Source organism: Seriola lalandi, unplaced genomic scaffold (genome assembly GCF_002814215.2).
Source record: "Seriola lalandi dorsalis isolate HSWRI2012SDOR001 ecotype SW California unplaced genomic scaffold, Sedor1 jcf7180002054921, whole genome shotgun sequence".
NCBI classification, from domain to species: domain Eukaryota; kingdom Metazoa; phylum Chordata; class Actinopteri; order Carangiformes; family Carangidae; genus Seriola; species Seriola lalandi.
Window position 1 is genome coordinate 1,619,154 of NW_019525473.1, and position 13,828 is coordinate 1,632,981.

A 13,828-nucleotide genomic window follows, 5' to 3' on the forward strand; every position below is an offset into this window, starting at 1 on the left:
ATGACATGCATCAAAGGGCCACATGTCAGATTTGAACCCGGGCTGATGCGGTTAGGACTGAGCCTTAATGGTAGACACTCTACCAGGTGAGCCATCGAAGCGCCCCTGCACAGAATCTCATAAAAGGTTTCCTTAGTTAAGGAAAGACGTTAAGGCATTTGCAGCATTGAAAGAGATTTTACAGCGTTAAAATTTAGCTGTTTCCATGGAGACCATTGATTGTGAGCAGTCTGCGGACATAAAATACCTCGATTATACCTGGCCAGAAAGATCACGTGGCATGTAACCACAGAGAAATCATTAAACTGCAGAAAAATAGAGTGATCCAACTCTAGATAGCCGTCAAATCCTAAACTGACTGCAGGTCAAATCTGTGATGTAAAATCAATACCTCATCGTTAAGGGTGTCTCCTAGTACTTAAAGAATCACTTAAATAGTTCAGTGAATATTTTGAGGAAATCTTATGGACAAGACTTGAGGTGTTTTGTGCAACTTTTTATCTTTAGGAAACCCTAACTCAGACTTTAAGGAAACTCTTAACTTAAAGTGTTTTGGAACATCAAAGAAAATCCACCTTCTGGAGTGGTCCACAGTTAGAGCCCAGACCTTTATCCAGTAGAGATGCTGTGGACTGAGCTGAAGACTTAGATGAAGATTAGATCAGATTTATGACCAGTTAAAACTGGGTGATTCAGAGGTTGATTCACTAAGCTTTTTTGCTTCTGTATTTTGCATTTGATATTCTGCTTCCTGGATTACTTAACTTTTCATAATGACATGGAGAATATCTAACACTCTGGTACCCTCATATAGAAACCTCTCAGTGCAGTCCTGTATCCATATGTACTGCCTTGACTCTGACAGGGTGGACAACAGCTGTGGAGAAAATACATTAACAGAACAGACCAGGAAGTGATTCAAGCTACAGGAACATGTCGTACCAACCTTGGTGAGATGTCACAACCTTGTCGCATGAAAGCGCCCAAAGAGAACCAGAGGGAGTTAAAGATCCCAAACTCATTAGTGGACTCGGTTGTTAGGGGCAACGCTCCGTCCTCCGGCTCCTCTAAAGTCCACTCATAGGGGCTGAATCTGGATACCTACAGGATGATAATAGCATTTATTGGTTCGATTTTCCCTATTGCACTGGATTTGAATGAAAACACAGTCTTACTTTGGAAGAGAGGTGTTGACTATCATACAGGGGAAGCACACATGCAGGATTTTGTACTGACAAAAGCAAAGGTTGAATACACAGGCACCATGAACATGTTGAGTCACATGTTGTACCTCTACAGGCAGCGTGACAGTCAGGCATGACACCTGGAGCAATGAGCCAGGTGTGTGAGACTGTGGACCAACCTTCACAAAGACAGAGTACCTTTTCCGATGTGGTGGGTGACACGTTGTCCAATTTTATATCTTTACATTAAAACTGTCTGGTGTACATGTAGCACACATCAGTAACAGCCTGAAAACTGCAACTGTAAAACCCACACATTTGATTGAACTGTTAGTGCAGCAGATGACTCAGGGAAATCTTTCATATGTGGACAAAAGTACTAAACTTGCCGCAATTATTTGTTCATTAATAACAAATGGTTTGCAATTACATAATGTTTTACTAATTTTTTACATTACAAATTAGAAATTACAAATATAACTCTGAAAAAATGTAACAATTGTGAATTTGACATAATCAGAGTCAAAAACATAACATTAGATTCAAGTAGATTTATCCCAGAAGGATAAACATACCAATTTTGGTGCTTGTATCCACATTTGAAAGATTAATATTTATCTGCTCCACTATGTATGCAGATTGTATGTTTCAAGAAAAACTCTCTGTCACACTATAAAATCAGTTAATGTTGTTTTTAAATAATTGTAAGTTGACAGCTAATGTTCAGTCCTGACCATTTTTTTTTTTGTGAAACAGCAATTTAACAAAATTAAAAAGATCTTAACTCGAGGCCACTGTATTGCTTTTTCCACAGTTTACTCAGTGTGGTTACACCAACTAAAAATGTCCCAGTGGAGAAAACGGTAACAGCTGCTGAGCTCACAGATAAACAGGACAAAAGGTTTGTCTACACAGTCACATCTGTCTCACACCCATTTACTCCATCTATTAATCAATACAGCTATACACACCATGTAACTGCTAGCATCAAAGGAGATATCTGTAAATTTTGCTATTGCTACATAGCTAATGTTAGCATTAACAGCTTTTTACTTACCAGTCTCACCAAAAGCTTCAGCCATCTTTTTGTTTTCAACACAAGAAGTTATCAGACTATCAGACTTCTTCAGACTGAAGGCTACAGTGACTCAGTATCAAAAAGCTAGCTGGTTAGCATGCTAACTTTAGTAGAAGAAATAGAAGCAAAACTAGAGTTAACACTGATGTTTCTTTCCAACTCTGGATACAGCTGTTGGTGAGTAAAGAACTGAAGTTTGATGCTGAACACATAATGTTTCTTTTAGACTGGCTGGCAAGTAAAAACAGCTGGTAATGCTAACATTAGCTATGTAGCAATAGCAAAACTTACAAATAGCCCCTATAAAGTTGTGCTATACACGTTATGAACGTAACCTCGACCTTTTTGGTGTATTTTCTTTTGTTTTACACACGTAACTAACTGTGATAGACTGGAAACACACAGTGTGTAGAGCCACCTGACAGGAGAACACACACACACCAGGCTCAAAGATCAGTGGTGAGCCTCCTCCACACAGGGCAACATCTCATCAGTGAGCAGGAGCACAGACAAAGGTTTATCAGGGCAATGGCTTCCACAAGTTCACCTGCTACTCCAGAACTGCAGGTAAGTCTGCTTCTCTCTGCCGCCAAGAGACGCTGGTTGACATAGACAATGAATGACTCCCTGTCACTTAAACGTTTGACTTTTCTCTATGAATGTACAGTCATTAGATGGAGGTGAACTCCTGAGAGCCCTGAGTGCAGGTCTACATTAAAACGTGTTCTCGGGGTGTTGTATGTAACACAGGTCCAGACGCTTACAGCTGACGGTGACAGTTTAGTACCGGTGAGAACAAAACACATTTATACACGTAAACAGACAGCACTTACCAGAAAGAGTACAACGCTAACTCCTATATAGGCAAAGACAATGCACATCCAGATTTCATAGGCCAGCGGGTCCAGAAAGGAGAAGACTCCAGGTTTGGATTTCTGTGGCTTTTTGATCATGATGGAGATTCCCAGAGACATGAAGGGTTTGGAGAAATCGATCACCTCCTCACGGACGAGCGTGATCGTCAGGGGAGCAACTGCAATGTCTGCTTTCTGTTGGAGAGACACAGACAAAGGGAGAGGGTTGGACAGCGGTCTCCTCGTGCAGTAGTCAGCTGTTGGACAGAAACGCAAGAACCAGACAACTCGAACTGGGGAACTGATTGTTGTATAAATCTATGTCACACTCAGCAGGAAGCCAGCAGCTGCCCCATGCTCTCTGTTGCACCCTCTTCTTCTTTCATTCAACAAGTGCACAGCTCTCCTGCCTCATATCTATGCTCTCTTTTCATTGCTGACCTGCACACTGACCTGGTTGTTTTGTGTTAAGCAAATGTTGGGTGGGCTGAAAACTCTGGAGTTGTGTTAACGACAGGAGGAAATGTAGAAGAAGAGATGAGTTTAAATCTAAAAATTCTCAGTGTGGACATCAGGAGGAAACGTAAAAGTAGAGATGAGTTCAAGCGCTCTATTTTTTAATGATCCAAAGCACATGGTCTGAAGTGTGTGAATGCACTGACCATGTTGTTCAGTTAAATTCTGTATTTTAACACTGTGACTGTCTTTGCTGTTCCTCATTCGTAGTATTTTTTGCAACTAATCATCTGCAGAGTAAACAATCTTGCCGCTCAAATGGAATAAGCCATGTTACTGTGTGTGCATGTCTTAAATCTTACCCCATACACCAGCTCTCCAACCATACCATTCCAGATCTTCGTCTCTGCGTCTCTAGCTCCGTATTTGCCATCTCCCACAATCCTTAGCTGGTAGCGTATACCACAGTGCTTTGCAATCTCCGCAGCCAAGTCAACGCAGTAACCTAGCATCAGTCCAAAAATAACGGGTGCACACACACACACACACACAACAGCAGTGTTAGACAGAATACAGTATGGAACACTGAATACTGCAATATAAGAAATGTTCTGATCCAATACCAATGTTTCAGCTGTATTCTACTGACTGTGGATGTGATCTGATTACTGTCAGTGTGACTCAGGTTAAACTCTTTGTAAAACGTATAAATACATGAATGATAGAATGTCTTTCTCTCTTTTTATTTTTACAGTGGAAACTCTTATTTGGATCAAACAGCTTGGGACATCATTATCAGAGGTGTTTCTGAATCTAGTGTCAGAATCAGAACAACTGTAAAGATTAATCGGCAGGTTCCACCAAGAACTCCTGGCTGTGATGGTGATCAGTCTTTTATCACAAGTATAAAACAAGTATACACTGAGCATCATTAAACACACACACACACACAGTACAGTAGACATACCTTCATAACGGTCATTGTCTTGAAACAGCTCAGCATTTTTCTTCAGCATGACATAGGGGGCTTCCTACACACACACACACACACACACACACACATTAATTTACCATAGTTATTCCTGATTGACATGGGTCTGTCTTTAAAGGTGCAGAAAATCCAGCATCAAACTCCGAGGCTGAAAAATGAAGCCATCACTGAAGAACCAAAACCTGCAGTTCCTCTAATGGCCACTAGAGTCTGGCTCCAACAGTGAGTCAATCCCTATAGACTCCCATGTTAAAATGTCCAACTTTACAGCAGAAATAAACATGTTTACAGCCTGGTACAAAAAACAATTTTGGTCTCTGGAGCTAATTTCCTCCTTCAACAACTGTTTATATAACTCACCTGTTTACATTTTATTAAGGCTTATGGAGAATGGAGGGCATGGCCTCTTTGAGTGACAGGTGGGTGAGCATATGATGGCCGTAAACCGGCCGCACCAAAGTCTCAGCTCTACACATCACCTCTTTGTCCATTTTTTGATTATCTCTGAGTTAAGGGCAGAGTCAGACACTGCCAAGATGGCGACAGTAGGGCAGCTCACTCTGAGCTTCAAAACCACTCTTCAGAAACCTGTGGGTGATGTCACAGAGGCTACGTCCATCTTTATTTATTTTACTTTATTGCAGAAAAAACAGCCTTTGCATTAAAGCTGGAGTAGGTAATCTGGGAGATGTTAACCTGAGTTAGCTAGATTTTTAAAGTATCAGACCAAAAAACTCCCTTCAGGCATCCCTCCAAGGCCACTCCCCTAACGCACACTGCTCGAGTGGATGAGAGAAAGTGGAAAGGAGTGTAATGTAGCGGTGAGTGTCATAATATCCCAATACGGAATGGCTCATTTACAAGTAAGAAAACATATATGATTACCATAATGAATGTAAACAACCAAACTTTTGAATGGTACTGTATTATGCAGGAGCGAGTCCTGCACATTGACAGACACATCTGGAATGACATCTGGGCAGTGGCTGATGATCCGGGGGAGATCACCCAGCAGTTCAGCTATGCAGCTTACAGACAGTTTGTTGTGTAACAATACAGAGCACTAGGGCAGGATCACAGTTGGTATCACTAGTTGCTGTGTCTGGAAAAATATGTGACCATAAAATTTTTTTAAATGATACATTCCTTTTCCTTTCACATACAGCATAGTCAATGACGATGTTTCATTTATCTCTTTGTATGCTACACAAAAAATAAGTGAACCAATGTGGTATGTAACTTGTTTTATTTTTATGGACATAAATATATGAAATATAATATTACTGAAATATAAGATATATACAAAATATATCATTACCACACACAATATATTTACTGTTGATTATAAGCAGAGGTGAGTGTTGGCTGACAGGCCAGGCTCTGCATGTGACATCATGTGGGTGCTGTGGCAATCTTCATCTGCTTTGACAGCGACTGTCCTTCCTAGAAAAAATTTCACAATTAGCCATCATCTCTACAAAAATGACATTTAGATGATTAGATCTGAATCTCTTTATAGGACGTATAACAACACAGGACTATTGCTACATAAAGTCTCAGGCTATTTTGCTGAGGGGAAGATGGTTTTATGGGTATAAAGTAATTATTTGAGAGGGTTGGTTTATGCATTAAGTGCAGCAGTTATGGACAGTGTTTATTACACATACACATACACAGGTACACGAATAATAAATTCAAGAATATTTTTCTAATATGAGAAATGGGCTCAACTGCTAGAACCAATATTGTGAGGAGCACCCTCATGTATGTAAAACAAAGGACTACTCATGAAAGAAGAATGCATTTATATCAATAACAGTGGTCTAAGCAAATTACACTTTCATAACACCTTCTTAAAAACTTTGTACGTTTGTAAATGTGTCGCTAACGACCTGACTTTTAGAGGTTTGAAGAGCTAAGCTGCTTCTCTATTACATAAAGTTGCACTCACCAGTGGGAGAGAAAATGATGAAATGGTGGAGGTGGAGCGGGGGTGGTGGTCTCATCAGTCAGTCTTTTACAGGTGGTGAAGTTGAGTCTTTCTCACAACTAAAGAACCACAAACCTCCCATTTGCAGCCATGACAGACCTAAATACTGTCAAACCACATCTACTCACAACTACAGTGCAGACATCACCAAACATATAGGCTTGTTAGCTACACTGTCTACTAGCATAGCTGATGTTCAGAGGTGAAAAGTAACAAAATACATTTACTCACGTTACTGTATTGAATACTTTTTTTGTGTATTTTGTATTTTTTAAGTATAATTTAAAATCGGTATTTTGTATTTTACTTGAATACGTTTTTACTCAAGTATTGTACTTAGTTACTTTATAAATCCTATCCGCTACTGAGTAAAAATAACAATTCAACCTACAGGGGAAAATTACGCGCCAGAACCATTGACAGCAAACCAACGGCCAGAACCAACAGTGACTAACTTTACAAAACAACTAACTTTAAGTTGCTACTTAAACTGAACAAGAAGTTGTTGTTTTTGCACTTACATTTGTTACACTTGTTCTTTAATTAAAAACAAAATAGTTTTGGATTTCTGACCCCTTGTCCTATTTTTACTACCCTCACACCCCACACAAAGAAAGTAACTAAGTAACTTTTACTTAAAGTACATTTCAAATGAAATACTTTTTACTTTTATTGAGTACATTTTCAGATGAGTACTTTTACTTCTACTTGAGTAATATTTCATCAAAGTAATGGTACTTTTACTTGAATACAAAATTTTTGTACTTTTTCCACCTCTGCTGATGTTGCTTACAACCAGTGTTATCTAACATTAGCTTTGGCTAATACATGAAACATATGTTGGTTTATGATTAAACAGCTGAAACGGCTTATGAAGCAGCTAGCTACGTTAGTACAACCCCGCCCCCCCCACTTCCCAAAACAAAACAAACAAGATAATTACCTGTGTAATAGAAATACAGCCACCATTGCGTCGCTTTTTAGCTGCTCTGTCTCCTCAGTTGTCGCCATCGCTGAAAAGCCATGTCAGTGTTGACTCTTGTTCGGCTTGTTGAAGCTGCTGTTGAAGTCAAAGCCTTAGGTGGAACTGATTGAACTTTCTGCCATTCCTGTGCGTCTTCTTCCTCTTCTTCACCTGCGACCGCTGCTTGTCTGACACGGAAGCAGCTCAATCATGCAGCAGTAAGCGCGAGCGCACAGCCAGAGTACGCAAAGGCACGCTACTGAGGTTGCTACAGAGGACGTGTTTTTTCCTGTTTATTGTCAGAGCATTTCGTTTATTCATTGCTATCTGGATATTAAGAGAATTTAAAGAAATATCACAAAATTTTTTTATGAAACAGATTACCTACTCCAGCTTTAATCAATCCCTGTGTGATTCTGTTCCTGGATTTCATTTACAATTTACAATAAACTTCTAAATTCTAATTAATAAATCAAGCAACACAACTTTGTTGTCCACAGTGGAAATCTCCACCTGATATTAGAGTGAGAAATTTAATGAAATAGATTGTAGCTGCCCCTGTCTGAGCTCTGTGCCTAAATTATTGGGTGTTTTTTCTCACACTGGTTGTCATGGAGACAAAGTTCATGTGTTTATTACCAGTATAGTTGTAACAATGACCGTCTTGTTTTCCATTCCCATGGTGTCGTTAGGGTACAGGTCTGACTTTGTCACCACCATCTTATCCACCTCATTCCAATAGCCGATCTATGAACACACACACACACACACAGGTTATTTACCTACACACAGCTACATGCTATCATGATATTGATGATGACAAACAGGTTGTTACCTTCACAGGTCCGTTGTTCTTCAGCTCCATGACGGTCACAGAGTAGTTGACTCTCTTCCCATACTGGTCAAACTGAATGTTCCCAGTTAAACCATCTACACGCACCTACACATAAGAATAAAGAAAAGGAGTGGGTTTCACCAAACATACATACAGCCAGGCATATAATACTCACACACACACACACACACACACACACACACACACACACACACACACACACACCTTTTACCTTGAAATGAGTGTTGAAAGTATTAATAAGTAATCTCCTAATCATTATGACAAATGTCAACGGAAACTTTGCTGCCTCAGTGGATGTAAATAAGATCTGGACTGCGGAAACACCAGGACTTTATCACTCATCCCCAATCAAATCTGATATGATATATTAAATATATTGTTGTACATGTATTTAGTGAGGCAGGTGTGTAGGAGCAGGATGAGTGGATCCGAAGTAGCTTTTATAAAATCTCGGTCACTGGCTGACTTGCAATATACAATTTTAAATTTATCTGAGGGGTGTTTTTATCCTGCTCCAGACAGTTCTAGATATGAATATGAATATTTATAAAGCCTACACCTTCTGGCTCTTCTGGCAAACAAGAGCCTCTCTTCACCTACAATATTTCCATAACAACTTCCTGTGTCCAGATTTGAATAAACTGCCCGCCCACTATAGATCTATATAAAATCATGTGTGTGGTTACATTAGTGGGTTTTAGGTATGGCAGTTTCCTTCTTTTTATCTTAATATTCTGCTTATCCTTCCATAAATGATCTGTTCTTCACTAGATCAGCATCCATCACAGATTTAACTGCAAACAATTCTTAACGTTAATATAATACTCCCTTATTTTGAAAAACCTAAACATAATTCTGTCTGTCACAATTATAGAGTGTGAACACTGTAAATATGAAAATGGTAAATGAGCAGAAACATGTATGAGAACTGCAACACAACTCAAGATTCATATTCGTAACAACACATGGACACAATGCAACAAACTGTCACAAGAACAACTTCTTCCTGACAGTGAAGAAAAGGAAAAATGTTACAACTTTAAAATGAACTGAAGGAGACATTTGGAGGAGAGGGCTGCGTACAGCAGGGGCTGAGGTCAGTGGCATGGCAGCGACCTGCAGCAGGTGTGTGTGTGTGTGTGTGTGTGTGTGTGTTTTGTTGTTTTAATGTTGTTTGCTGACAGGAAAATTATGTTACTTTATATATATACTGAATCTGTCCTAACATAACAAAACACAAAACACTTGAGCCACAATGTAAAGGTGGCTGCTTTAATCTACAGGTGCTTCACAAGACCAGATCCATATTGGACCGCACAAACCAGCCCCTCCCAGATAGCAATAGGGTCCTCGGCCCTAGTCTGGCCCATATTCTTCCATTTTAAAGCCCTCCCTCAGGCCATAGATTCAGAGTTCCCCAGTTCAGGTGTAACAGGACTAAAAACTCTAAAAACTCTAAAACTAAAAACATCCCATGTGCATGGACCTACTGAATCTGCACATGTGAACTGTCCTTTCACAGCGTTTGGTGTTTTGCAGTGTTCTTTGTTTTACAGTATCTGTGTTTTAATCCGTGTAATAATCCGTGGTTACCTGTTTGAGGGCACGTTCAATCTCCACCCCCTGTGCCCACGGCACTGCTGGATTGGCCAGACAGTCCCCATTGTTGCCACGACGACTCATGTCTATCCTCTGCTTGTGAAGGAAGCGGAAGGCCTCAGTCATCACATGGACGGCGTCGTAGGTGAGAGCTGAGGTATACTGAGACACAGACACATCATCACTTCAGAAATTCTGGACCTGCTGTGGTTCAGGATCTGGTTCAGTTCTAAGAGGACTGTGTTGAAGTGCATCCGTCTCTCTGACAGCTCATTATCACAAAGACATGTTAAATGGCCCGACAACAGTCAGATCCACAGAGATGATGAATTTTCCAAAGATTAGATTATTAAACGCAGTGTTAGCATGACTATGCTACGCTGATCCTTGGACTGGCTCCAGGTGAACTGATTCTTTCCTGGAGCAACTTAAACTCATTTCAATGAGGAAGTAACGTTGACTAATCCTGATCTTACTCTGATCCGTGAGTCAGCTCCAGGGTACTCCTTCTCCTCCAGAGCCTCCCATCGCTGGTCAAACTTCGCCACCACAGGATCATCAAAGTCTACGATCTGGAACCCAGACACATTCGCTCCTCCGTACTGGATCTTCGAGAGGTCACCATCTACGAAACCCTGCAACAACAACATTTTAATAAATGACCTTTGACCTTTTCTTTCAAACTGACTGCGCAGGTCATGAAAACATGTCAGTAACGGAATCCTGGTCCTGTAGTGGAGGTGTGCTGGTATACAGACACGTTACAGTGAAGAAGTGATGGTTAACAGTGTCTATCACCACAGCTACTGGAACATCAGTGGTGCTTTGATTTGATGTGTGGCCTGCTGCTAGACAGACTGAGGCAGGTCAACTACTCAACAACCAACACAGGTTGATGACCGTAACCTGTCACCTGATGTAGCAACATGCCTATTAACCATGTCGTCATTTATACATGAGAAGTGAGAGCACATGACTCACCAGGTTGGCGATGATGTAGTGGTATCCTTTCACATGTCTGCCTATAGTGATGACCTGGTGGGAGAGAGGACGAGGTGTGAACAACAGCAACAACAAGCTGATAAAAACATTTCTCCCAGTCTGTAGTTTCTGTCCTGTGAAAAACATGTGAATGTTAATGAGCTCAGGAAACAAGCTGATAATTACATGAAATATTTAACTGGATTTTTAATGTTTTAATTAGAATAAGAAATGTTTCTCCACCCTCAAAGAAAGAGGTCTGTACCACAAAGCAGGATTTGAGGTTATGGAAGTAACTTCAGGTTTAACTCAGTCCTACAACGATGGTTCACTTCTTACAAGGGTGAATCACCATGGTAACTGATACTGAAGTCCAGATTCTTTAATCCGACAGGATTCCTGACAGGAATGAAGCTCTTACTCTCTTCTTCATCACTGCAGCTCAGAATAACATGAGGAGACTCTGAGACCCCAACTGGAAATAAAAACTAAACCAACAATGATCCACACACTGTTAGTCAGTCAGACTGACTCATCAGACATCAACTACTCCTCTCCTCTTTTCTTTCTCTCCTCTCTGCAGCAGAAACAGTCTGACTTTAACTTTAACTGTTTTATCTGCATCACATGTTCATAACAGTTTGTTCATCATCCGACTGAAGAGCGAAAATACTCAGTAAGAAACATAATGATAATTCATGCACTAATTTACAATATATCTTTACTCTGACTTTAATAGAAATTATATTTAGACATAGGAATAATATTTTTTCATTATTATTATTCATTACATTTCACCTTGTTGAAAATCACTTCTCGACATGGTTATAAGCAAACTTACAGGCAGGTATCAGTATTTCTTCTCATATCATATAAATAACCTTTTTCATGGTTCTGATGATGCTGTTTATAATTAACAACTCCACCCCTTCTCATGAAAGTGCTCTTAACCGAACAGGTAAACCCAGGGTTAACTGAGCCAATTGATAACCAGCTTTGTAGTACACATTATCCAGGATGGTCAATGTTGGGTTCAGTTAACCCAGATAAATAAAAGTTATCCTGGATATGATGAACTTGCTTCGTAATAAAGGCCTCAGAACAGGTTATCAGGACAGAAAATGTTAGGTTCAGTAAAGCCAGATAATAAAAAGTTATCCTGGGAAAGTTGAGCCTGTTTCATAATGCAGACCTCAGCTCTCTGACCAGCTGGTGTTTGTTGAGCTGTACCGAAGCAGGAGGCTGTGGCTGCCTCCATTAAACTGCTGAATACATGAGCCATCAGCTTCAACACTGTAACACAATTCAAAACGCCAAAAGTAAGTGGACAAAACAAAAGACACCACTGGATGAAAACCAGCAGCAGAGACTGGAGTAAGGAAGAGAAGCTCTGGTGGACTGCGGTCAAGCTGATGACTTGGACCCCTGTCCTCTGCAAAGTTCTTCAGATGACAGGGTTCTGAGTCCTACACTGTCCACCTGGTTGAAATGTGGAAAACCTTTAAGATGAGTCTCTGTTGTCTTTGCTCAAGCTGAGGATTGGACTGGGGCCTCTGCTCATTCTCCTTTAAAGAAACCAGCTGAGGTGGAGCTGGTATGTAATTAATATACACCTGAACACCTCCTTGTGGAGGTCAGTCTGGGTGTTTCAGGCTCAGAGTAGATCCCAGGGCAGATCCAAATACACCAGAGACAGTATAAATCCTAATGAGCACAGGAACATCACTGGATCCCCCAGACAGAGCTGATCAAAAAGAGGTTCATTGTTTCACTCACCAGCTCTCACCTAAAGACTCAGCTTCAGCTGTGTGGATAAATAAATAGACAGGAGGATTTCAGAACCAGGGACCAGCTATAGATATGATGTGCATCACTCACTGCTTTGTCTGTATAAATTAGTCCACTCACAACCATTAACAAATGACCTTTGACCTCTTCCAGACCCAGGCTGAACTGGAAAGTCAAATTAAAAACAGCAGCTTAAAGTCTGATCTGATCTGGAACTGTGAATGTTTCTCATTGTTAACAAAAAGACAAAAGAGAAACAGACCTGGAAGCAGATCTGAAATGAAAACAGTACAGTACTCCACCCTGCTCCTACCTAAAAGGAAGCACGTTGACAGGATGGTGTATTAATTTTAAATGTGCTGACACAAGACAACACCTGGAGAAGGTGTTGTATTTTCAGACCCTCAATGTCAGGGGAAGCTCAAATGTCAAAGGTCAATGTGACGTAGAAAACTGTTGACAGCTGATGATGGTGTTTTATTGGTTTTAAGTTGTGTTCCAACTCATAAAATAGTGACATTCTCATGAGTAAAACTCAACGTCTGCTAAACGTAACAATGTCAGTTAGGCAATGTCTCTCTGACACCACACTGATGTCTGGTGCATGATGGGAGAGACAAATTAAACAGCAAAGGATGTCTCTACAGCAGGCTGGAGGAGGAGAAGCATAATCTCTCCTGGTGATGGATGGATTTTATCAGTGTATCATTAGCAGCAGTATTGATAAGACTGAAATGTACCTGCTCCATGATGTCTTTAACTTTGTCTTGTTCACAGTCTAGGATGATGCGTCGCTCTTTACGGATCTCCAGGTCCTGAAACACAGATTAGAGTTTAGCAAGATTCAACACCACAGTCCTGCAGCATGAAGTTGTGACTGATAATATGTTTAGGTTTGTATTGTCTCTGGTCTCTGCTGTCACTGGGAGGGGACACTGTGGGAGGACAGGAGGTGTAGTGTCGCTCTTGGAGATACTGAACCCTGAAATCAGTGGCAGTGAGTGCTGACAGAGAGCAGTGAGACAGAGCAGTCACAGGGAGCAGTGACAGAGAGCAGTGAAAAGAGCAGTGACAGAGAACAATGACA

At 40.6% G+C, this 13,828-nt stretch overlaps 1 protein-coding gene across 3 annotated transcripts in view; it reads right to left on the bottom strand.

The window, feature by feature from the left end:
- The window catches only part of LOC111673578 (glutamate receptor 2-like), an 80,920-nt gene that overhangs the window by 41,867 nt on the left and 25,225 nt on the right, over nucleotides 1-13,828 (bottom strand). For all 3 annotated transcript variants that reach the window (XM_023431381.2, XM_023431382.2, XM_023431379.2), the window contains exons 5-14: nucleotides 13,482-13,556; nucleotides 10,954-11,007; nucleotides 10,449-10,607; nucleotides 9,967-10,134; nucleotides 8,353-8,457; nucleotides 8,157-8,264; nucleotides 4,540-4,603; nucleotides 3,935-4,077; nucleotides 3,096-3,311; nucleotides 947-1,101 (exon numbers count right to left, since the gene is read on the bottom strand). In XM_023431381.2, the coding sequence (XP_023287149.1) occupies nucleotides 947-1,101; nucleotides 3,096-3,311; nucleotides 3,935-4,077; nucleotides 4,540-4,603; nucleotides 8,157-8,264; nucleotides 8,353-8,457; nucleotides 9,967-10,134; nucleotides 10,449-10,607; nucleotides 10,954-11,007; nucleotides 13,482-13,556 (1,247 nt within the window). The remainder of the gene's footprint in view (nucleotides 1-946; nucleotides 1,102-3,095; nucleotides 3,312-3,934; nucleotides 4,078-4,539; nucleotides 4,604-8,156; nucleotides 8,265-8,352; nucleotides 8,458-9,966; nucleotides 10,135-10,448; nucleotides 10,608-10,953; nucleotides 11,008-13,481; nucleotides 13,557-13,828) is intronic.